The 25,913-nt window shown below is 39.6% G+C and overlaps 1 protein-coding gene across 3 annotated transcripts in view; it reads left to right on the forward strand.

Moving 5' to 3' along the window:
* Positions 1 to 25,913, forward strand: part of LOC124149736 (acyl-CoA:lysophosphatidylglycerol acyltransferase 1-like) — a 78,161-nt gene that overhangs the window by 41,287 nt on the left and 10,961 nt on the right. The window contains exons 6-7 of one of the 3 annotated variants that reach the window (XM_046521488.2): positions 10,545 to 10,628; positions 16,576 to 19,953. The exons of 1 other annotated variant lie outside the window; for it this stretch is intronic. In XM_046521488.2, coding sequence (XP_046377444.2) covers positions 10,545 to 10,628; positions 16,576 to 17,003 — 512 coding nt within the window. In that variant the 3' untranslated portion in view covers positions 17,004 to 19,953. Of the gene's footprint in view, positions 1 to 10,544; positions 10,629 to 16,575; positions 19,954 to 25,913 lie in introns of those variants that run through there. One more of the 3 variants, XM_046521489.2, reaches the window with a different exon arrangement.

Consider the following 25,913-nt stretch of genomic DNA (forward strand, 5'->3'; position numbering starts at 1 on the left):
CAACCTTGGCCAAACTGTATCATCTTAGAATGCCAAACAACCTCCATAACTTGTGCTCATCAAGTGACACATCACACATGCCTAAACACTGTGTCATCTTAGACTGAAATTCGGCTAGTATCATCGATTTTCTAAAGAAGCAGAAGAAGGCTAATACACATGCACACCAGAAAGCTTTGGTTAATGTGATCAATCTAGTCTGCTATGCATTCCTGAAAGAATTTGCAATGTTACTGGAAGTTTCATCTTTGGTGGTTCACCTTTTAGCCTCTTAATCCCCTTCATTAATAGTAGGTGCTCCCAGTTGTAAAGTGGGTTCTCTAAACCAACTTCCGCATGCATTAGTCTCACAACATTCAAGTAGCCAGGAAGGCTTTTGGCCTTTAGCAATTGAGCTAGGAACACTGCATCACATGGTCATCTGGAACACAGGGGCAGGCCGAAATACAAGCAAACTGGTGACAGGAGGTGCACATAGACGCATAAGCCCACTTCATCGATTCAGCATATGCTGACTTTCTGAACAGCAGCAGCTGTTTTGAGAAGTAACCACTGTTCACCCACAATTCCTGCATTTACAGAAATGAACTTTGCATGACAGAACATACAAATCCCTTCTTCTAATGGGATATACCTTGAAGCTCTTTCGAAAGTACTGTGTGCAACAAACAACATAAAATGTAGTACATACAAATGTTTGGCGTAATATGGGGGCTGCCTCGGTGCTACTGAGAAACCCTGGGGCCGTGATGACCCGGGTTGGAGGATTGAGTGTCCTGGGGTCTTAAGGACACAGACTTGTGTATAAGTATTGGGAGAGATATGCCTGTCCTGGGGTCCGATGACCCGGCGATCCCTAGGGATAAGCTGTTCCTGCGTTGTGCTGACCAGACACTACCTTGCTTAAGTAATGTTCTTCGGGGGCCAGAAGCCTTCCATGCTCTGAGTATGAAGTAGCTTGTGATGCCCAAACAAGGTTGTGCATCAACCGAGAGCCCCCAAAGAAGTACAGAACATAAATGAATAAGAATATGACATGAGAATATTAGTACTCGTGAATAATAAACCAACTGTTGAACATGCAATACATACTAAGAATATGTGAGCCTGGAGGTCAATCCCTGCTGGCACTGTCAGTCACTATATGCCCCAGCGAGCTATGAACGAGTTACAGGCGACACATCGACTTGTGGGCTTGCACAAAGGTGGCTTCAGACGTTCTGATGTACTAATCATAACAGTCCGAAGTCCACCTGCCCATAGGACTTAATGAGGTGATTGTCAATGTTAACTTTGGCTGCTGTTGTAGCTGCCCCGAAAAAGAATGTCCCGAGTAGTGTGAGGAGTTGAAACCAGCTAGTGTGAGGACCCTACCAAACCATGACAAAAACAGTCCAGGATATGGGTAAATAATCCAGACTGACAAACAGTGGATAATGGTTTGCAGCCCTTCTTGTATTCTTATGGAAAACAGTCTGTACAAGGCAGAGTAGGGACATGTCATTAGCTAATAGGGCAATACAAACATCATGCCGAAAAGGATCAGTCGTTGAAGCATTTAAGGTTATAGAACATTTTCTCTTATGATGATCAAAACTAATGTCACTCATGGTGATGTTCACATTTGGGTAAAAGTTTACAGAACTGTGAACTGCCAGATATGTTTTAATAGTGTCATAACTGTAACATTTACTTTACATAGCATTGGAAACCTGTAGAATTAGGCTGTTCTTGTGTGTTTACTGATGAATGTCTGAAAGACCTTTCATCAAATCGTTTAATTCGGAATCTTTCGCAAGGTCCTTATTTGTGACACCCTGGTTCCTGCCTTCCATTGATTGGTTTGGTTGGTTTGTTTGTTGTTTTACGCCGCACTCAGCAATATTCAAGCTATATGACGGCGGTCTGTAAATAATCGAGTCTGGATCAGAAAATCCAGTGAATTATATCATGAGCATCGATCCACGCAATTGGGAACGATGACATGCATCAACCAAGTCAGCAAGCCTGACAACCCGATCCCATTAGTCGCCTTTTACGACAAGCATAGTCGCCTTTTACGGCAAGCATGGGTTGCTGAAGACCTATTCTACCCCGCAATCTTCACGGGTCCCTTCCATTGATGTCGAGATGGTTTTCTGTACTTGTTGTAGATCTTTTATAGCACATAACAAAGAATTCCTTTGCCCAATCAACAGCTTAAGCTCGAGCACATTGTCACATGTGAGCAGTTTCAATGAATCTGGTTCTGTTAATTCTTCATTGTGAAGTATTTGAAGCATTGATGAGTTCAAACGCTATGTTTTGCCCCATGCTGTGCAATCGAATGCGTTCTCAGTATCAGCAATTCATTTTCTTCACTGCTAGATTCTTTTTCGCTCAAAACTCCAAGGAAACTCCATTTGCTGCATGTTGTATCGACAACAAAAATGGTGCCAAACATCAACTGCCCCTTAGCACAGAACAAAAATATTGCACATGGCAAATATAAATGACAACTCACAAGGTATGAATGGAATTACCTCCCTTACACCTTAGGGACCTTATCTCAGAATATATATGAACTATGCTTACACTGTTTAAAATAGAAATAACAAGTCATTTTTGATACGATACCAGGGGTTATCCAGTCAATTTATTGTCATGACAAGGGATTGGTATTGGAGGTTTATCACAATATTTTACTATGGGCAAGGCCATATTGTGATATGTATCGAGATATATTGTATAATTCTAAATTTGCTATTTGAAATCACCCGATATATGCCAAGCATTACAAAAGGATAATGTGATACGTATTGTGATTACTATAGGTCATTACCCTTGGTCATTACTATAGGAAAGTCATCAGTAGCCATCATGAGTCCCTGTCTTATCATGAAAAAGATTGTATTATCATGGTGGGCATGAAGACAGATAACAGCATGAGTCTTGACGAAAAGAAAAATCTCATACATATGATGCAAGGCCCAGTAGATGCATCCCTTTGCATACCGTTACGTGGAAGAGCCAGGCGTATGGTGACAGCTCAGATGATGTTATGTTATCTCTTTATCACTGTTATTTGGCATCTGCCTCGGAAAGCTCAAACCACAGATCAGATAACCAAGACAGCACAACACCTTGTCATGCCTAGGGGGTGCTATTCTGCTACTAACACTGCCTCTTCCTGTGATGTTGAAACTATCCCAGAGGATATATTCAAGGCCAACAATTGTACAATCAAGGACATATTTCAAGAATTATACCACCTCATACCTGCTTTACATACAACCAACATGGAAGATCAGCCAACAAAGCCATTGATTGAGCGGGCAGGTCATGAAGAGTCAGTGACTAAGTTGGAGGAATTAAACACTTTTCCTTATCCATCCTATACCAACATCATCAAGAAGATCGATGCGTCAATGAACGGGTCCGGAAACAACTCGCCCTGAGTAAGAAGGCATGATTGCCCCATGCTGTGGCATCCTACCATCGATGAAGACTACCACAAACTAGTATGCAAGTAGTCTGCCAAGTCGAGATGGCCAGGCTCAGGGACTTTGACCAAGGTAACAAGCAGATGTTGAACATCAATGCCTACATCAACTGGGTTGCTACTGGTATAGGACACATCATCCCCCGACCCCCCTGATTGACTCGCATCAAGTTCAGCATATTTCTCAAAATCCTGTTGACATTGGGGGGCATGGGTGGCCCAGTCGTCTAAGGCGGTGCGATTCGCTGTGCAGAGTTGCGTCCCTTGAGCAAGCCAGAAACCTATGATTGTGGGTTCGAATCCCAGTTCGCCCAGATTATGTTTCTAGATTTTTCAGCACCATACCCATGCTCGTGGGTTTTTCCGAAGTGGTAAACATCTGAGACCTGCATCACTTCGGGCTTTCCTCCCAAATTAAACTGACCGGCCGTGATATAACTGGAATACTGTTTAAACCCAACTCACTCACTGTTGACCTCGCTCATCTCACAGATTTTGATTACGCCAACCCCAGGACCAGTCGGGGGAGGATACCTGGCTGCCCGAGATCCTTCCACAACTGATCTCTACAAGAAAACCATCACAGGAGAACATTTCCTTCTCTCATCAACAAAATGCCATCTAAATAAAATGAAACTCCTCAAAATGAATTCTTGTCTTTTGCAGCCTACAGAGTAGGAGGTGGCGACAGGCAACCAGCAGATGTCAAACCATTTCCACACTGACCCAGAACAACATACAACATCGAGGCTGCCATTCAAGTTACAACTTGCAGGGTCAAAGCTATCCAAACCTCTTCAATCATACAGACATGATGACAGAAAAGTTCAACAGAAATCACAGCTGAATGCTGGGAGTCCCCTGCCACCAAAGATACAGGGCACTGGATGACTTGATCCTGCAGACCACCCAATGCCAGCTTCTGTCTGGCTGGATAACCACCTCACATTACCATGACACAGTGTCAAATGATGTTGGAATGTGAATGGACTTTTTTAAGAATAATGCCACAAGGCTGTGCAGCTCAAATGACTTGGGCCGAGACATTGAAACTGTGTTGGTAGACATATTTCTTTAGAGTTTTTCTTTACTTGTGGGCAGCAATATCTCTGCACTTGTACACAGCAGATGTGGTGCATATAAAGTTTTTGGTTTCAACAGAGTCTGTCAGTGAATGCATGTCATGTCTTGATTTTCTGGTTATCGCTTGGTTGTCTGGTTTGTTTGCAGACTGTTGTCGCATGGCCGGAGTGCTGCTATACAAGTCAGGCAACAAATACTTACTATTTTGTGTGAATGATGGGTGTGATAGGATATTCTTGTCTTTTTCCTAGACACCTGGTGTCATAACTGATTTTTAGTGATTCATTATTATGATATTCACCACAATTTTGCTTGTATGACCAGTGGCATCTGTTTTGGCTGATAATTGATACTGATTGTTCTCTGGCATTGGTGTTTTGTATTGTGAAGACACTTCAATCTTAACCAAGTTCAAGAAAAATTGGTGCAAGAGCTTCTGGAAAGAAAAAAAAAATAACTGCTAGTCATGGGACTGTACAGTCGTTTGAGAATAAACTCACAGTTCTACCAACCAGATAGCATCTTTTGTTTATCCATTTGATTACCAATACGTTCATAATTGTATTTATTATAGTTCTGCTTGTTATCGTGGTCCTTTTATGTTTACAATTAGCGTTAGTTACGTCTGAATTAGATTCTTTGCTGCACTCTACATCGTGTGTGTGTTGTTCCATCTGCCATCTTGGATTTGCCATGTTGTCATATCTTCATGTCTTGTGCTTTGATGTTTCATATTTCTATCTCGGCTCTTGTTCATGTGTTATTAACAATACTATCCTGGGTTTTTAAGTGTATACTATATATCTTTAATCGTAATTTTCGCCTGTCAACTTATAAAAGTTTTCAATTATAATTACTTGCCTGGTTCTCTTTTGTTGGCATATGTGTTTTTCTATGCATGCAACTTTTTTCTTACATTATAGTTTATACTGCTCTCACTGTTGTGGCAGTAAATCATCTCCCCACCTCCAATTGTACGGACCCCAGCCCCACGTTGTTGCAGTGCCCTGTTTGCCATTCTCTCTCCCCTTGAGCCTTCACTGGAAACCTTAGGGTATTGAGGAAATGCCACACACAACGTTCAAACATCCCAAGATGGACGACCACTTTGAGACATCCCCAACCCATGAGGTCGCTGATCCTGTTGATTATGAGGTCTTGCTTTCCCCTATCACACCACAGTCTTCACTCCTGTTGTGTCTGCCGCTACAGTTACCTCTTTGTCAAGAGCGCTGGCTCATCCGGTGCCAGCACATCCAGCACTGGTGCCTCTGATGCACTTGGTTCCCCCCCCAGTGCCGTTTTTGGACCCCATCTTGGGTTGTTCCTGCAATCTGTAGCGGGTGAAAGTGGCTTGTATGAATGTTCCAGGACAGTTCTAGGTCAACAACCATCCGTGTGCTCGACACTCCCAAATCCTGGACCCTCTGGCCTTCCCAGGACAGACCTAAGAGCATACGCTTTTCAGCCACCTGTCCTACTCCCCAGGGTCCTACAGAAGATCAAAAGCACCCCCAACCTCTCTCTAATTTTGATTGCACCTTGGTGGTGAGCACAGAACTAGTTCGTGTACGTTCGAGACCTCGCCAGCTGCGACCCTCTTGAGGGCCCTGGGCGGCCACATCTACTGAACCACCATCACAGCAGGTTGCCACATCCATGCCAGGTCCATCTCCACCAGAAGGGCTACTCAGCTGGAACGGTTAAGGTTACTGCCTCAGCACATAGACCTCGTACAAGTAGCCTTGATGGTGAAAAGTGGTGTTCCTTTGAATCCTTCTGAAAGAATAAGAACTAGGACCCCAATCTGCCTCATCTCAATTTCTGCCTGAATTTCTACTCTTTCTTTGCAGTAAGCGTCGCCTCAAGGGTAGTACCATCACGACATAGCAGTTCAATTAGATGCTGGTATTTCCTACGGGTTGCAGAATGACCAAGATCCTGGAACTTCATTCACTACTGTGGCTGTTTTGTCTGGAGGATTCGACCCCCGATATGAGATCTGAATGTGGTTCTGACATCACTCTGTAACGCTCCCCTGAACCACACTGCTCGTTGCCTTTTTTCAATTTTACCAAGAAGATTATCTTTCTCTTGGCGTGAGCTACGGTGGCTTGAGTTAGTGGGTTTACATGCCCTTGACATCTTCCGGTTTGAGCGTAGAGTGCATGGTGCTGTTCATCTTGGGCTCTGCTGAGACTTCATTGTTCCTTATCATTCCTCCCTTGTCCTCAATAGTGGGCTCCAAGGATGAGGATAAACTTCTTCTCTGTACAGTTCGAGCATTACAGTGTTTCCTTCAATACTCCAAGACACAATAAGGGTCACAGAAACATCTGTTTATTCCGGTCTCTCCTACATCCCAGATGGAAGTTAGCCACAATCTCCTTGTGGCTTTTTTCCATTATCCTGTAGGTTTATGATGTTGCTGCTTCAGACCGTCCTAGAGCCAAAAACCCTCGTGAGATTAGGGCCGTCGCCTTGACCATGGCTGTCCATAGAAACTGTTCCATCAAGTCCATCATGGAAGATTGTTTTTGGTGTTTGGATATTGTCTTTGCCAGTCATTATATGAGGATGTACAAGGTGTCCATAGTTTTGGTCTGTTGGTGCAGCAGGCCACCAACCATCGACGGTCTTGACTTTTACACCTGCAACCTCTCTGGTATATTTTACCCCAGGCTGGAGGGATTCATGCTTCCGTTTGTTCCAGCTCCTTGATCAGAATTTAGAACTTGGCCGATGCTCTTTTTCTACTTCACCGTTTCCTGACTTGACCTCATCTCTCCTATATTCTCTTGTGGCTCCATCAACTTCGGACAGGAATGGTCCTTGGTTTCCGTTTTTCCGTTCAGGATGCTATCTGGCTACCTGGACTGGTTGAGGGTCTATCCTGAAATTATATCTGAAGGTATGCCCCCCTCCGTTCCGTCTGATAAAATTGCATTGAGGTAGCAATGCAGGATATGTTAAAAACTTCAGTAAGATCTAAATATTTTATACACTTGAATACTTATCCTGCTTACTACGTCTAAAGTGCCCTGCCATCGCTTTGCTACCTTCCCACGAAGTGTACCAGATGTTAGTTTCTAGCAGTAATGTGATTATACCTGACGCCTTTACTTCCATCACGTGGCAGCTGTATGATGGTATGAGCCACACCACTAGTTGGAACAACTTTATTTGTAGCCTGGACCTCTCACAGTTTGGTCTTTCTGTAAATACAATAATAAAAAACAGCAGTAACAGTATTAAGGTATTAATGCAGGATAAGTATTCAAAAATATTTAGATTTTACTAAGTTTGAAAAATAAATTTTACTAGTCCTAGCTTCTTTCCATTAAGAGAAATCTTCCAGATGGGAGAAAATATTGATCATTACTAGTGTACTCAAGTTGATAACCCTTTTTGGAAAAAAATACTTTTGATTTGGGGAAGATTTTATAGAAACCTGCAACATATCATGAAATAATTGCAGATATTTTAACAGAACTGCTCAGGTTAGACCATCAGTCGAATGACCCAAACTATTTTGAAGAAAGCTGGTATGAGAAAGGAATTCATTTTATAAAGGACATATGCGATTCATAAGGCATCATTCCTTTGAATATATAGTATAACATACGAGGGCTGGCTGAAATGTTCTAAGCTTAACTATGAAAGACCTGTACCAAGTCAATGGTTTTCATTTATTTCTCCACATAGTCCCCTTCCAGGTTTACACACATTTGCCAGCAATGCTGCAAGGCCTGGATGCCGGTCAAGAAGAAATTTTCTTCAACCACCCTAAAAAAGTCATTCACAGCAGAAATGACGTCATCATTACTAGGAAAATGGCGACCGACTACTTCCTTTTTCATTTTGGGAAACAGGTGGAAGTCTGAAGGGGCCAAATCGGGTGAATAAGGGGGATGGTCAATGAGTTCGAAGCCACAATCATGGATCGATGACATGGCAACCACCGATTTGTGAACAGGGGCATTGTCTTGGTGGAACAGGACTCCTTTAGTGAGCATTCCCCGTCACTTAGCTTTGATAGCTTAACGCAACTGTCTCAGTAGGTCAGCATAATATCTTCCATTGAAATCTGGCCTTTTTCAAGATAGTCAATCAGAAGAATACCCTTGGAATCCCAAAAGACTGAAGCCATCACCTTTCCAGCAGAAGGAACCGACTTGGTTTTTTGGGGAGCTGGTGAATCCGGATGCTTCCATTGTTTAGACTGGATTTTGTTTCCTGGTTGAAAGTGATGAATCCAGGTCTCATCCATGGTTACAAATCGAGCCAAAAAATCATCAGGATCTGCTTCAAAACGGCATAAACTGTCACGGGACATCAGGAATCTGACATGTTTCTGATCCGCTGTCAAGAGCTTTGGCACCCATCTCGCAGAAACTTTTGTCATTCCCAACTCGTTGGTGATAATGTGCTCAACCCTCTCATGAGAGATGCCCACAACACTGGCAATATGTCGAGTGGTCAATCGTCGATCAGCCATCACCATGTCATGCACCCGGGTAATGTTTTCCGGAATGGTTGCTGTTGAAGGCCTTCCTGGAGGCGGGTCATCGTCAAGGCTCTCTCTGCAACGCTTGAATTCCGCAGCCCACTTCTTTACAGTGGAAAAGGAAGGGGCATCATCCCCTAAAGTGGAGACCATGTCAGCATGTTTCTGTGTTGGAGTTAGCCCTTTCAGTTGCAGGTACTTGATGACTGCCCTATAGCCAGTTTTGTCGATTTTCTGGTGATTTCAATGGGTAGGTTCACAAGATGGTCTGGTACAAAGACAATAATAACACTACAGTTGCAGTTCTTATGTCTATGATTCATTAGATGATTGTACTTGTTGGTGGCAAAAGTTTGTTTCAATCCGATTGAGATATCCTACTTAGGCTTAGCCTAACTTTTCAGCCAGCCCTCGTAAAGGGGACTTTGGACGGTAATAGAATATTATATAATATTCCCAGGAATTGACTCATTTCAAGCTACTGATTGTCATCTTGGCCTACATTCTGTAATGCATGAAATGATAAAACCACAAAAAAGCTCAAAAGCTTTTTATGAGAAACTTGATTCTCCCCACTTTTATCTAAATATGTGTAACAAATGGCAACAAATTATCAATGTTGACTGTTCTTTGGATGAAATAGGTGAAAGATGTACAAAAGACACTTAGCTTTGAGACTTTAAATATATTTTATGTTTTGCAATTAAGTTTGATAAAAACCAGATACTACTGGCCATCATTGATAAAAACTCTAAGTTAATTATTCACATTAATGTTTCAAGTAAAACATATATCGTTATTTTGAGTATCAAGAAAGGAAAAACTTCGTTGAATTCTTACCAGTGGTATGTAACTTTACGTTATGCAATACACCCTGTAATTATAACATTATGTATCCAATAACATGTATAAAAAGAATTGTTAAAATAAAGGCCTTAAGAGAGAGCTATTTTCAGTTTGATTTGTCCATTTGTCCAAAACACCTACCTTCTATCCATGGACAGTTTAGACCTGCTGGAACTTGTTTTGCTGTATTTTCCTTATACAAAAGGTAAAGGATGGTGAAACTTTACCTGGATCATTTTACTGACAGCCTTTCCCAATGTTTGTCGAACCATTTCTTCTTTCCAAGTCAAGTTTGGTTTCCATGCCAAAACCTACGTTTTGCCAGTGTATGCAGATAAATTCATGAAACATGCAGTGGAGTTTAAGATAAGGTTGTCAAATTTTGGATTTTCACTTTGGTGACACAAACTTTTATGCTGTAAAGGTTGAATCAAGGTCAAAATTCATAATATTGCCAAAAATGGAAAGCACCTATTAGGCCCCATTATTAACTGTACCTATGACAAATTGCCAATACATTTTATGCCATGTTTCAAATCGGATAAGAATTATGTGAGCACTTCTTAAAGACACCATAGCAGGGATCATGTATTATAAATTTCAGCTAATTAGGCCTTGTTGTTTCAGAGGAGATATCGAAAATGCAAAAGTTGACAACTGACGGACAACAGAGAATGTGCTGTGACATAAGTTCACTTGACTTTCAGTCAGGTGAGCTAAACATTTTCAATGTTAAGTTAAAATGTCATACCTCTGCCATGTCATAATGTTGTGAGTGCTATTGTATAAATGTAAACATACTCTTTTTATAGTTTTAGTTTGCATTTGCCTGTGTAATGATTGATGTATTGTACAAAAATTAAATGGTTATTTAGATATTTTGAACTGTATTTTCTACTCATGAATAAATGACTCCCAAAAAAGTCAACCACTGTTAAATTCTTTTTGCACCTAAGTAAACCTGACACAACCCCAAAACTTGTAACAGCTGTGATATGGTAACGCTTCCGTGACGTGTGGGCATTGTGAGAATTATCCATTATGGTTGCGTCAGAGGTCACTTTAACATGTCATTCGCTCATTGTTATGTCTCCCATTGCCACATGCTTAACTGGTGCCTTTTACTTTTGCTATTTTGAATTTTTTCTAAATTGTATTTTGTTACGTTTCCATGGACTTATTTGGACTACGTATCAAACAACTTAAGGCTTTGTCTCCAACCTTCAAACTAATGAATATAATTCTTACGAAATTTCTTCCTCTAATGCACATCACATAAATCCTGTATTTTGGCTTCAATCACACTAACTAAAATTTTCAGATATTCAACAGACATCCTCTTCACTGTCAATCACACAGTTAGTTGTCACCAAGTAGTCTTGTAACTACCAAAGCCATGACGTCATAATGGCGGCAACATCACATTTTTCCTGTGTGTGCTAGAGTCAACACCTATTATAATAGTAGTAACAATCTAGCAATTGGTAGTCAGTCACATTGACTTAAGATTATTCTGATAAGTTTTCTATAATAACAGACATATAAGTATAAATTAATAATGCAGATGGAGAGACAAACCTGCACGGTAGTTTAGCTGGTGTTTGGTGATTCTTTTAGGTCAACATGCAGTCTTCCTCTACCCCCAGATGCAAGAAGTGTGGCCGATTCATGGTCACGGGACATTCTCATGAAAACTGCACGAAGTGCAGAGGCACTACTTGTAATAAGGACAAGAGATGCGAGAAGTGCGTCAACACAGAAGATTGGGCTAGGCCATGACTAAGGCCAAGAGGCACCAGGCCACGAAGAAAAAAGTGGAAAACATCATAACTGAGAAATCAGTTTCCACTCCAGCACCTCCCTCCCCAGCCAACCCACCATCTCCTGTACTCACCATGAGTCTGATCCAGCAACTCATCCATTGCCTCCTAGAATCCATTGTCAGGATGCAAGAAGACTTACTCTCCTCCCAAGTCTGGACTTCTGCACGACTTCTAAGGCTACAGCGTCAACAACTTTTAGTCCAGATCAGATCCAGAGCCGTGTCAAACCAAACCAAGAGGTTCATGATGACACAACCTTTTTCAGCTACCACAGCATTCAATGGAAAATTGGGACGTCACAGATGAAGGTAAACAAGACACAGCAGAATGTTTAAAAACCTTCATTTTCGACTTAGTTGCTAAAGCTCATGAATCATCCCATTCACAGAAGCGTCCCTGGGACTATAAATCATCATTGACCAAACAGCCTCCGAAAAAGAAGCTGCAGATTTGGCCGTCGGGAAGCTACTAAAGAAGCGAGCCATTCGGACACTAACGGAGGTTTTTACTCTCCGGTCTTCTTAGTCCCAACCCGAAGAATAATACAACCGAGATGAGGATGATCATAAACCTTAAGACCCTCAACAAGAGATATCTGGTACCTCTGCCAAAATTCCAGATGGAGTCCATAGTGAAGTTACGAAGAAGATGCTTATCTTCAAGTCCCGATACACCCATCCTCACAGAAGTATCTACGCTTCACAATCAATGGCTGACGCTACAAATTCCAAGTCCTACCATTCAGGATAGCTATGGCCCCTTTGCTATTCACCAGGATTACAGCCCCAGTCATCAAGTTTGCTCACATCCAGCTAGTTCGAATCCATGGTTACCTGGACGATTTCCTAGCGGCAGACCAAGGAGAAGATCAGCTACATCAGAACATGATATTCTTGGTCCAACTTGTGACCTGCCTAGGCTTCCTAGTCAATCCAGCCAAGTCGGAAACTACTCCGGTTCAAGACATTATATACATCTGAGCAAGATTCCAGCTAGACGGGGGATATCTATGCCAACCAAAGGATCGATTCAACAAGACTATAAGGATAATTTAATTACCTTCAAGTCAACGCAGCAAGGCGCTGAGATGGTGGATGTCTCTTCTAGGCAACTTAAAGTCCCTACAGGATATGACCTTCAAAGGAAGGCTGTTGCCATGTCCTGTACAGACTTGGATGAACTCTATACGATCTCAGAGCCTAGAGTTCCAGACTCAGTTACCTCCCGGATTACTAAGAGACCTCCATTGGTGGAATCACAGAGAACATGTGATGAGTGGCATCCCTTTGACTTATCTGACGCCAGAACACCATCTATTCACAGGCGCGTCAGATTTGGGATGGGGAGCCCATATGTACAATCTCACAGTACAGAAATCGTGGAACACAGAGGAGAAGAACCTTCATATCAACTGCTGGGAAATGGGGGCCATATATTACGCCATCCTAAAATGGAGGATACATTTCATCAATCATTCGTTCTCATAGCCATGGACAACACAAAAGTAGAGGCCTATATTCAGAAGCAGGGAGGAACCAGCTCCCTGATGATGGAGACTGCATGATTGTTTGCCTTGGCAGACTCCTTCAATTGCCAGATGGAAGCGAGACATATACCCGGGAAGCTGAACTGACCGGCTGGCAGTCTTTCTTGTTGGAGAAGAATAGAGGCAACAGAATGGAAATTTTACCTCCACAGATCTTCACCTAGATAACCAAGTTATGGGACACCACATCTAGATCTATTCGCCACCTGCCAGAACAACCAACTTCAGTTCATGTGAGCCTTATTCTCGACCAAGAGCTCACCAGATCGACACCCTATTGATGGATTGGACGAACCTGTTTGCATACGCATTCCCTCCACGGTCTCTCCTTGATGAAGTCATCCCCAAGGTTGAGGAGACAAATTACGTAATAATATTGATAGCCCCAATATGGCCCAGCAGGGCGTGGTTCCCCAGACAACTGAAACTACTAATGAAGGAACCGATCCAGTTGCCACTTCGTCAAGATCTGCTACGACAACCCGTCCAGCATATTCCACGACAATCTGCCCAGCCTACATCTAACTGCCAGGAAGTTATCACGCAGAAGACATCCGGATACTCTGAGCTTGCCACAGAAGCTGTGGCAATATCCTGGAGACCTTCATCATCCCTTATATATGTCAACAGATGGGACAAGTTTGTCCAGTGGAGAAGACGACTAGGGATTATAACTAATGCTATATCAATTCCTATGGTAGCAGATATTCTACTACATCTACGTCAAGACAACAAATTCTGACACGGGACAATAGGTTACAGATCAGCCCTTCATTCTGTACTTCAACATGTCAACGGATTATCTATTGGAAACCATCCCATTCTCAACAGACTAATGAGATTCTTTCTACTAGAAGATATTCAAACTTCTTGTATCTTCCCCAAGTGGAATCTACCTGTTGGACTATCGGCATTGTTAACGAAACCTTACGAGCCCATGGCTAAAGCTACCCTGCCCCCAAAAGCCAGGAAAACATCTTTTCTCCCAGCCATGGCAACAGCAGCAAGAGTTTCAGAGTTACATGCCTTAGACTATTCTAGTCTTACCCATGATCCACATTGGACCTCAATAACACTAAAATCCCTCCCAGACTTTGTAGCCAAGAATCAATCCATCACAATGGGACCGTTGGGTCATAGACACTATACAATTCCATCATTAGGACCAACAGTGGATCACCCAGACAGACTCTTATGTCCCATCAGAGCTCTCAAGTTCTATCTCTTGGCTACAGATTCACATAGACGCCATCGAAAGAAACTCTTCTTATCTTGTAAGACTAATTCCAACAAGGATATCACCAAGGCTACTTTAGCAGGATGGCTAAAAGCTACTGTTGCATCAAGTTATACAGGCACAGGATTCTACGCCACGTCTCGTTCCATGGACAACAGTCTCAGTAGAACAAGTAGTGTCTAGTTGTCAATGGGCCTCACAAAACACTTTCACCAGCTTTTACTTGCGTGACGTGCAGCCAAACTTAGAGGGCATATATAGGGGGAGAGAGAAAGTGGGGGGGGAAGAGATCCGACACCAGCAGCATCAGAGGGTGAGTAGGTGTATGTAGGATGGATTAGAAGCATCTTAAATATCCACTGTCACTTAGACCGGAAGTGACGTCATTACCAGAAGTGAGAGATTAACTGGAAGTGACATCAGCACTGGATATAGCAGAACAGGGTCCTTCTAACCAGGAAATGACGTCTTTGGGTACTAAAAGACCTAGAGAGATGCCATTACCAAAAAAGGGGAAGTGACATACCAGAAGTGACGTCAGAACTGGAAGTGACATAATCGCTGGTATTAAAGTCACAAATACAAGTTTATTACAATCAAGATCAGCAAATATAACAGTAAATCTAGTGAAGATATCACATATTTGACTGATTCTTGACACATTTCTGATTTTCAAGTCATCAAGGGGAATGTCAGAGGAAATTATCTCAAGTAGGATTAGAATCAGTAGATAATGGTTTCCAGAAGAGGATTGCTGTCAGTTACACAGGGAGTTAGTTGAGGCAGATCCCACTGGGTCCCTCTGGTGTATTCTGGCAGATATGTAATAGAGGTAAAAGTTTCGTAATAATTATCAAACAATAGTTATCATTGTTAATAACTCTAAGAATACTACCTCTATTACATATGAATTACTCCCTCCCACCTCCCCAATTCATCTACCTCTAGTAGTAGATGAGGGTAAAAAGTGATGTTGCTGCCATTATGATGCCATGGCTTGGGTAGTTACGAGACTACTTGGCGACAACTAATTGTGTGATTGACAGTGAAGAGTGTTGAAAATCTGAAAATTTTAGTCAGTGTCATTGAAGCCAATATACAGGATTAATGGCAGAGATGTAATTGAGGTAGTATTCTTAGGATTATTAACAATGATGACTATTGTTCAATTTTTGCATGAAACTATACATGTGCAATGAACACATGCTCAACTATTGCCTACTATCATATTTTTCAATTATTATTTTTTCTTAATTTATTGTGGGTCCATGGAAACAATTGGAAATTCTTAAAGGTCTTTCTACTGAGAATAAAGCTACTGATGGTTCATTATGGGTACATCTACTTGCACAATACAATCTATCATCGAAACTGTTGTTGCAAGTTCATAGTCGTTTCTGCCAGAAAGAGTAAACATGGCATCAACTGTAATGCTGCTTCAGAAACTTGTAACACGATATCTGCTTTCAATTTTATATTTTCTGGCAGCTCTAGGATGAGATTAAAGCCCAAGGTCATTCGACTGGAAGTGCTTCTGTTTTTAAATGTAATACAATGTATATCACATTTTTATTGAGGTTGTTGGACTTTTGGTTTAAGCATTGGGCAAATGTTTTCACTAACCGTAAACAGTGTTAAATTGCAATTTAAGTAGCAAGAGCCATGAGACTTTCTCAGATGACAAGTATTGTCATTAGACCAGCAAAGCATGCCTCTAGATTTTTCAGTTTGAAAGCTGGATGCTTGTTATTTTGAACTGGTTTTATGTTTGTAGTAAGAATGTGTTTCATATCTCTAAGGTAATATACTATCAGACTGGGAAGGTATAGTGGTATGTATGATTTCTGGCACCTTTCTACAGTGAGTAGGCTATTTCTGTGACAGCAAGTATTTGCAAACACTTTTCCAGTTGAACTTAGACGTCCTTTGTGATAAAAGTAAGCTCTATCATGACATACTCATGCTGGAACCTTTTCACTATGCTCAATGTTGATTTTAGTAAGGAAATCTCAGTGAAGATTATTTCAAATTTTTCTGCTTTCTCCTTAACAGATAAAGATGCGTTCCATGGCTCCCTCTTACAGTGGATTATTGATGTAACCATAGTGTATCCTAAAGGTGACCCTCTGACACTGGTGAACATAGGGGCAGGATCATGGTCGGCCTCTGATGTGCTCCTTCATTTTAGAGCATACCCTGTGTCGGAGGTACCCAAAGATGAAGAGGGGATGAAACAGTGGCTTTTCCAGAGGTTTGCTGAGAAGGAAATGATGATGGAAGAATACTACCGCCATGGAACACCACTCAGTCAAACCGATCATCAGAAACGCCTTTTAGCTCGCAGAAAAGATGGAGCCTATCATTTTGATGGATTTCATGTTGTTTTTTTTAATCTGTTTTATCTACTTTCATTCTATTGTCAATTTCTTTTAATTTGGAAACCAATTTTCATTTGTATGTCACATGCTTTTATTCACTGAATTATTCACTGTACTATGTTGTATCTTTCATGGACTGCTAGTATTAACTGAAAAGTTGCAACTGATGAAAAAAAGGAAAAATAGAATATTTAGCTCACCTGCACAAAAGGTCCAACTAAACGTTTTTAACTGACCGACATTCAACCATGCATTGACAGTCAACTGATTGTTCTGCCTAAACTTTTTATTCTCTTTTTTTATCTCCTCTCAACAGCTCAACATGAAATTGACTAAATAGATGTTCATTATGGACAAGTTATCATAGACCTCTTTGAGCTCATGTATCACAATTTGTTCAGCCGTAGATGCTTTCTGGATGATAACTTCATCAACTTACGAAATGACATCTCTTCAGAAACCGCAGGAACTATGACTCTAAAACATTACTTGCCTGTTCCCACCAGTGACACCTGAGTTTGTTCCAAGGCTTCAAATCCCATGTTCAACTTGGCTGCCAAGGTAGCCGTAATGAAAAACAAATTGATGGCCATTACTCATGTGTATCTCCTCTTGGCATTGTCAATGCGAGGTTATGTTATGGTCTTCATTAGTTTAAAATCCAAAAGCACTGAAACTTAAAATCTTTTCATGTTCTACATGTCCTCAGCAACAACAAATTAACTTTTCATTTAGTAAAATTCAATCTGGACACAGCAGCAACAAATTTGAATGAAAAATACAACCTTTGTACCAACCTCTTCAAATTTTGAGAGGATCATCATAAGATTATTGTTCTTTACAATGTAGTACTTTCTATTTTTTTAACAATTAAGAAACGTTGTCTAAGCACTTGTTAGAAATAGGGTGTTTTTAAGTTGAATATCCAGGTTGAAGCTATGACCTTTGACATCCAGATACCCCACTGTTTTTCAAGCATTAGTGGACTTTTGACATCTCCTCTAGACCTGCAATGCCTATAAAGATGGCTGAAACTCTGCATGAATCATCCCAGCTATGGTGTCTCAAAGAAGTGCTCATAGACTTAAGCTCTCACTTTAAATATGACAGTCATTTTGAAAAGTCTTTGGTCTTCCTACAACTGTATTGAAATTTCTTTTCAGTTATGATATTGGCCATGACATTAAGTATTTTTTAACTAAGTCACCCATAGATAGGGGGAGAAATATTGGATCGCATTGCTTTTAAATATTGCAGCATTTCACTGTCAGATCGTGTGTTCAAGATACAGAATATTTCAGGATTAATTTGACTTAAATGGAAATAATGAAACGTACGGGGGACTTTATGATGATGGCGGTGCCTGAGAACCAAGACTATTATTATTTTAGCCTAATACTGTCACTTTTTTCCCCACAAAATCTGATTTACAGTACCTTCTTGTCCTCGCGCTGATAATACTTCAGATTAAAACTAGATGTTATAGGAGATGACACATATGATCGTTTCTCTTTATTTCATAATTCCTAATTGCAAATATCCATATAGGTCAATATGCAAATTATATTTCACTTTCATGTTATATTTTGCACAGTCACATAGTATCCCATACATGCAGGTCAAAATTTAATTGTCAAAGGTATAGTTGTTATTCTTAACATCATTCTTACTTTTTTTCATGCATATGTTTGATGTAATAAAGTTCTATATTTTTTTTATAGTAGTTGTAAAGTAACAGTACTTCATCATTAAAGCCTGGAAATTTCATTTCTTCAGTTTTATCGGTTATCTCTGTGAAAGTAATTATTTTTTACATTTATATATGTCATATGATTCAAATAAAGCCCCAAAATTTTGACATCATGACTTTATTGATATATTGACATATTTTCTAAAATTTAAAACAATAAATATTCATTAAGTACAAGTCAAACTTTGCCAGGTCAATTCTTTGTTTTGTCACTTTTTTCCTGAATATTCTCACACGATATGTTATATCAGTTGTGTATCACGCATTTCAGAAATTCTGCAAGTGGCACATTGTGATGGTATCACTCAGAAATAGCCAAGTAAATTGTTACTTTTCCTCCTATTTTTAGATTGCAAATGCTCAATTATACTCTAATGTCCAATAAAATGCAATTTGTACACCATCACACACTTTAAATTGGGAGAAAATGGCTTTAAAAAGTCACAAAATCACTGGGGAAACCCTTGCGGAGGTTTAATTATTTTCTTTGAAACAGTGATCATTTGTGATTTTAACAGGCCACAATACAATATATTTATGTCCTCAAAAGGATGATTTGGATAGTAACTATATACATGTTTATATGATATGGAAATGGATTGCAAATGTCACAAATTTATATTGGAACCGGTTTAAAGGTAGGGTTTTTCATGTTCTTAAGGAAGTGATGTCACGGTATCAGATTTCCCTCAAGCACTAGCCAATGGGACTCAGAACAAGGCTGTTTTTCAATCTTTAAATACCAAACAGGCCACAAAGTGTTAGCTGTGAGCTACAGAGACTTGTGGTTCTATTCACTATTTATTTACTTAGTTTAGGTTATAACGTGCGCTTTCCGACAAATGCGTATTTCACGCACGGGAATGCCAGGCCATTTTAGTTACGTAGTCAGGAAGTGTATGTCCGAAAGGTAAGGCAACCTAAAGGGCCTTTATGGTCGCTTAATTAATTCTGGCGGAAATTTGGAATTTTGAAATATGCCATGCTAATAAGATGGGGGAACGATTTATGTTTTATTGGTTGCTTGTTTGGTTGCTTGTTTTTTTTTTTTGTGGGTTTTTTTGCGGGGGGGTTTTAAATGCGGTCGAGTAGGCCTGTTTTGATTAGATAAATGCCTTGTGCTTTATAGGCTCAGCAGATGCTGAGCCTTTATATATAGAGGCTCTGCATATGGTCTCTGACGGAGTTCCTCCAAAATTACACGCTTCATTACACAACAATCCAACCTCCGTTCACAGTCATAGTCGGCTGTACAAGTTTTGTTGCAAGTAAGCTATACAGATTTTAATACTCAATCACAAATGCTTAACCAAAATATAATTAGAAAAATGACAGGCAAAATCGTCCCCCAAAAGGAAATCCACCACTGTGGTTATTAGTATTAGCCACATCATAAAGCTTGTGGTTTCAATTCTGAACATTTTAATGCTTTGACTTAAACAGTGGGATTGTCACAGCCAAATCTCCTGGTAGTCCATGAGCAAGAGAAAATATGACTACCAAACAGAGGCACAAATAACCAACATGATTTTCAGCTTGCTTGATGTCTCAACTGTATGATTTCATGTGATGGACATTTCAGATGCCCAGCTATGATTTAGCGATTTAGCCAAGATGGCGGCCATTTTTCACTTTTTCTACAGATTTCAGAAATAGCTTATAACACAGAATTTATTAATTTCAGACAACTTTTATTTACTGATATTGTTTCAGCACTACATTGCACACTTTTTGTTATGGTTATTGTATATCATTGAGTTATCATTGTTGTGTTACTGGTGAAATTATATAAAGAAATTACCTTTTTATAACATTTTACTGACATTTTTTATTTCCAATGCAACGTTGTTGAGTAATAATTCACACCTTATGATAGATAAAAATTGTCTAATGTATTTTCATATATAAAATACCATTTGGAAGTTAAAACATGATAGTGCATATACATAAGCAGCCATTTTTCAAATAGTGCACTTTTTCACAGATAATTCAAAAATTAAGAAAGTCCAATCTCATTAAAATCAGATCTTAGTTCTCGCTACCGCTAAACAAAGATCTGAGGACATCCCATTACGTGTCACGTCAGAACGACCTTTCGCGAATTTTGACTGACCAATGAAATGAGTGACAAGAAATCGACATTAGCCAATCAGAAGGCAGCTTTCTCAAGCTTCATGACACTAGTTTCAAACTGGCGACTACGCTTCGAAACATATTTTGACGTGTTCTCGATTAAAAAAAATTAAAACTGAAAAGAAGAACACTCTGGAATGGCTTATAGATGGCCTAGATTGTATGGGTATAATCATAAAACCCGTAACTGTCGTAAGGAATACCCCGTGTTAAATATTTCGTGGTTGCATAATCAGAAAACACATTCCGACTGTCACTTTCATGATCTGGTAAGTGACGCTCTGATTGGTTGGATGAAAGGTCATTCTGATGTGACCCCTAATGGGATGTCCTCAGATCTTTGTTCAGCGGTAGCGAGTACAAACATCTGATTTTCATGAGATTGAAGAAAGTCAAACATATTGCTACCAAAATTTGTTTTTATATTTCCTAGCCAAATTTCCAAGAATCTAGTGTTTAAAGTTAAAATGTAGACATTGTGATATTACATTTATGTGTTTAATAATAACATCAAAAGTATACATACATATATATACATATGTCCACAAGCCTCAAATCAGCTTTTGTACCTCGTCTGGTAATGATTCTGCTGTTGATCTTTGTGCTGAGAGCAAGACAGATAACAAGCACATCTGTGTCATCTGTGACAAGGACCAGGTTTTGTTATTCTTCTGAGTAAAGATACAGTAAACCAGTATCAGCTTCTTCATGGCAAACTCCAGGCGTGTTACATTTTGCCATCCCTCACTAGTTAACTAAATGCACATATTTCCATGCGTAACAAACATAGTGTTGTTACCGAGCTGTTCATGTTGTCTTAGCTCTTTCAAACTCTGTGCCAGAAATCTAGTAAGGTTGTTCTTACTCTCGGGACATTCAAGAAGTCGTCTCCAGTTTTTCAGTTTGTGTCCTGCTCTTATCTGCATGAAAATAATGCCTTCAGTTGAACCCCGATTCAGACGCTCGACCAACTTGATTGACTGTTCCCTGTAAACGTCAAATACCTTCATCAATTCTGTTACATCCCTGACCAGCATGCAACATCTGGGCAAACACTCGATCAAACAACTCATCAAATGTGTGACTTTTGCAGTGGATTTTCTGAATGATTTTTGCCAGAACAGAATTTTTTTGTCTTTTTCATTGTGCCATGACCATTTGCAAGAGATCAGCGTATATGGACCAAGAGGGTGGCTTCAGGTGACTGTTGAACATTTCAAAATTTCCATTTCAACATCATCAATGTGATTTATGACAAACGGTGAGATGGAGCTCACCTATTTGGATCTTCGCATCACTCAGCTTTGCTAGGCTTTCAGGATGATGGATCTCAAGCCATTCCACAAATCCATTCGATGCTAGCCTCAGCAGGGCTTTATATACCAGCTTGTGTAATCGGACTGCTCGATTATACTCTTTTCCCTACAGTATCTTACTGATAGATCCTTCTGCAATGACTCCAGATTCTACTGCAAAGTCACGAAGTCCTGCATCACCAAACCTCTTTCCAATTACTGACATGAAATTGCAAATTTTGTGAAAGTTTCCCATCATCAATACAATGCCTTTAAACTTGTCAGGATTTTTCCAAACGATTTCTGTAGCTTTTGAAATACAGTGCCTGGTTGAAAACAACAGCAATATTCTGAAGCTGTAGAGATGATTGTACAGCAAGAGACTGATGCAGAATTTCTTGCACAGTTGCCATTTCTTTTGCTGGAGCATTAATTGTGGGCAAGTAACCAACTGTATGAGCGCATACCTCAATGTCATCTCTTGTCACTATGTTATATATTGTCCAAGAACTTATTGTCTGATTTGTTGGGTCATGCATTCTGACAAGAATCCAGAGTAAGTTTTGCTGGTGTGCACTTTTTTTTGCGACTTCAAATTCAGTAGAAAGGTCAGCTGGCACAATTGAGGGTGGACCTTTCCTTTTCCCCACAGAGTAGATAGAAGTAGTTAATCAGAAGGCTCAATTGTTTGGTGCTTCTCTTTCTTGTCCACACAGGTTTTTGATCTGGGTGTCAGCGAAGTTGGCTGAACTATTATGCCATTGACACGATGTGATGTCCATGATCCTTCTTCGTACTTCCTCCTGTCTGTCAATGTTGTCAAAAGCAAGTACAGTTGGAACAGACTGGTGGATGCTTGCTGGAAGAGGTACTTCATCAATGTCTACATGTTCCATCTTGTCAATACACAGCGCAGTGTCAATCTCCTCCAAGGTTGAGTTTGAACAAGAGTGTCCCAAGTGACTTAAAGTTTTGATCAGTTTAACATTACGCTTCAGAGTTTTGATTACCCTTGGAAGTAGAATGTGCTTTGGCGTTATTACTTTGCCAACAGTAACAACAGCAGCAGCAGCAGCAGCAGCAGCAGCAGTGTCCTGGGCAATGGACCATGAGTTATCTCCCTTGAATAGCAGACAACTCATGTTAGACAGTTGTTTTTTAAAAGAACAGTATAATTAATACTGTAAGACACTTTTGTATTGACATGTAAAATTGACAGTATCATAGTTATCTCAGTGTTGTTGTTCAAACTTTATCTTGCTTTAAAATCAAATATACTCACGAAAATCCTCCACCAAGTGAACTGTCAACTCAATGCTTGTTGGTGTCAATGGAAAGGACCGGTCATTGCATCAATTTTAAATTATATTTTTTGTTGCACAATTTTAGGTCTTATTATGAGTAATTAAACTTCATATGAAACAAAATATTATTGTTTTTTTCTTGCAGGGTTTTAAATAGATGATGTTTATTTAACTATGGTAATATCTGCAAATTAAAATTTTGTTTTGCATGAAACTGAAATGCAGAGATTTCTTCAAACATAGGGTCAGCACTCGGAAATTTGTGTATTAATTTTGAGAACATTTTGAGCAAGGAAAACTTGCTTTGCAGTGCAAGAAAACAATTTAATTTCTGTGATCACTAATTATTACAAATACAATAAATAGCTGTTATCAATCACAATGTTTTAATGCTATGTAAAGTCATAACATTGAAGTAAAAATTTCTGAATGTCTTTGAAAAATGAAAAATATTTTAAAAAACAATAATTTTTTTAAATATAATTTGATAACAGAGAAATATTTATTACACAAAACAATACAAATTGTATATCAAAATGTGTGGAATTTAGTGCCTGACACATTTCATGATACTAAAGTTGTCTAGGAATTATGAACTCTGTTTTTCATGCTAAATTCTGAAATTTGGAGCAAATTGGAAAAAAATGGCAGCCATCTTGAAAATGGCGGCCAAAATGACTGGACATGTGGGATGTCCATCACATGATTTCATGTAGTTTGGACATCAGGCTATCTGAAAAAAAGCAATGGAAATTTGTCCCTCCATTTGGTAGTCAAACATAAAAATCAGGGGTCTGGCTCATGTATGATGGCCTCTAGCTTATCAATCAGATATTAAGAACCCATGGCTGTCATAATACTCAGGACTAGTAGATGTTTATTATATGTCTTCTTCATGACTATTGTAGGTTTCAATTCTTTCTCATTACCCATTGAATTCCACCCCTTCCCTCCCAACTGCTCAAACCTTCTCTATGGTGTTGTATATTGAGGGTTGTGTTACTCAAAATCTCCACAAGTCCTCTCCGTTACCCTGTGGTCTCATCAGCTGACTCAGATGGTAATATATAAATGTGTTAGGCCCAAGCTTACATATTGGAGTGACAAATTTGAAACAATGACGTTTCTCATTTCTATCTTAACGGTAAAACATATTGAAAATATTCCAGTCAACCATTTTTGAAGACATGCAGCTTGGTATGAGCAACATGTGACTAAACACCATCAGCAATAATCTTTATGAATACATAAATTTATCCGTTTTGAGACTTCAGCGATTGAAAGATCAGCTCCATCTTGGGACAAATCCACTTAAAAATGAACATTTTACCTTGTGACATGTGCTATTAGAATAATAGTCAATGTTCGTAACAAGGTTAATTTTCTCACCTGGCCTGAAAATCCATTTGAGCTGTTTCATCACAAGTCATCTGTCAGTGTCAGCTAGTGTTACTTTTATCCTGTATGAGGTAGTAGTGAGCATTCATTTCACCAAACTGACACAACACTGGAAATGCATTTCTGGGGGTGCTTCTGGATTTGCAAGCTCTTGCAGGAGACACTTTTCTTGTTGCTCAACCTGTTGCTGTCATTACTCTTGCATTAGTGTTCAAAATGAAATGATATTTGTTATACCTTAATGTTGTAGTTGAACTTGAGATACGTTTTTTTCCATTATATTAAGAGTTAACCATGTTTTGACACTGCTCTTGAATTATCTCAAAATGCTTTTCGATCTGTGTAAACATCTCTGAAATTGCCAGACTGAAAAAGCTGAACAGTATGAATATATGTGTTTCCTTATGATGACATATTGTGTTCTGTTCCTAAGGATTTGAGTGGGTTTTTAAGTCCTCGATATTTGTGCAGAAAATATTTGAATATCAATGCTGAAAGCACCTTTTGTTAAGTGGCTGTCTTTGTTGGCATTTTGATTTGACTGAATATCCAGGTGAGCTACAATGCCATCGCACTATTTTGTAACTCTAGAGCTGGTTATAGAAAGTTAGTAATTTAAGATTTAGTTAACTGTTTGATTGGCATTCTAGAAGTTGGGGGGTGGTCGGGTAGCCTAGTGGTTAAAGCGTTCGTTCGCTTGTCATGCCGAAGACCCGGGTTTGATTCCCGACATGGGTACAATGTGTGAAGCCCATTTCTGGTGTCCCCCGCCATGATATTGCTGGAATATTGCTAAAAGCGGCGTAAAACCATACTCACTCACTCACTCACTCTAGAAGTTGGGCAGTAAATAATAACTTACAAGTGTATGGATAACAACTTCTGGTTTATTGCATTTAGCTGAGTTCAATAAACCAGAAGTTGTTTGTAAAGTTGTATGTTTTCTTATAGGATTTAGTTATATTAAAGTAAAAGTGTTTCCTGTTTTTTTCTGTTTACATAAATATTTTGTATAAAGTTTTTTGTTTAAAACATTAAATACAAATATATGTGTGTAATATATAAGTTTCAACAACAAGCTTCTTCTGTTTCTCTCAGACGTTCATTCCATTATAATCTTCCAGGTTAGAGG

The sequence above is a fragment of the Haliotis rufescens genome, unplaced genomic scaffold, assembly GCF_023055435.1.
Source record: "Haliotis rufescens isolate VD_foot unplaced genomic scaffold, xgHalRufe1.0.p SCAF_3, whole genome shotgun sequence".
NCBI lineage: Eukaryota > Metazoa > Mollusca > Gastropoda > Lepetellida > Haliotidae > Haliotis > Haliotis rufescens.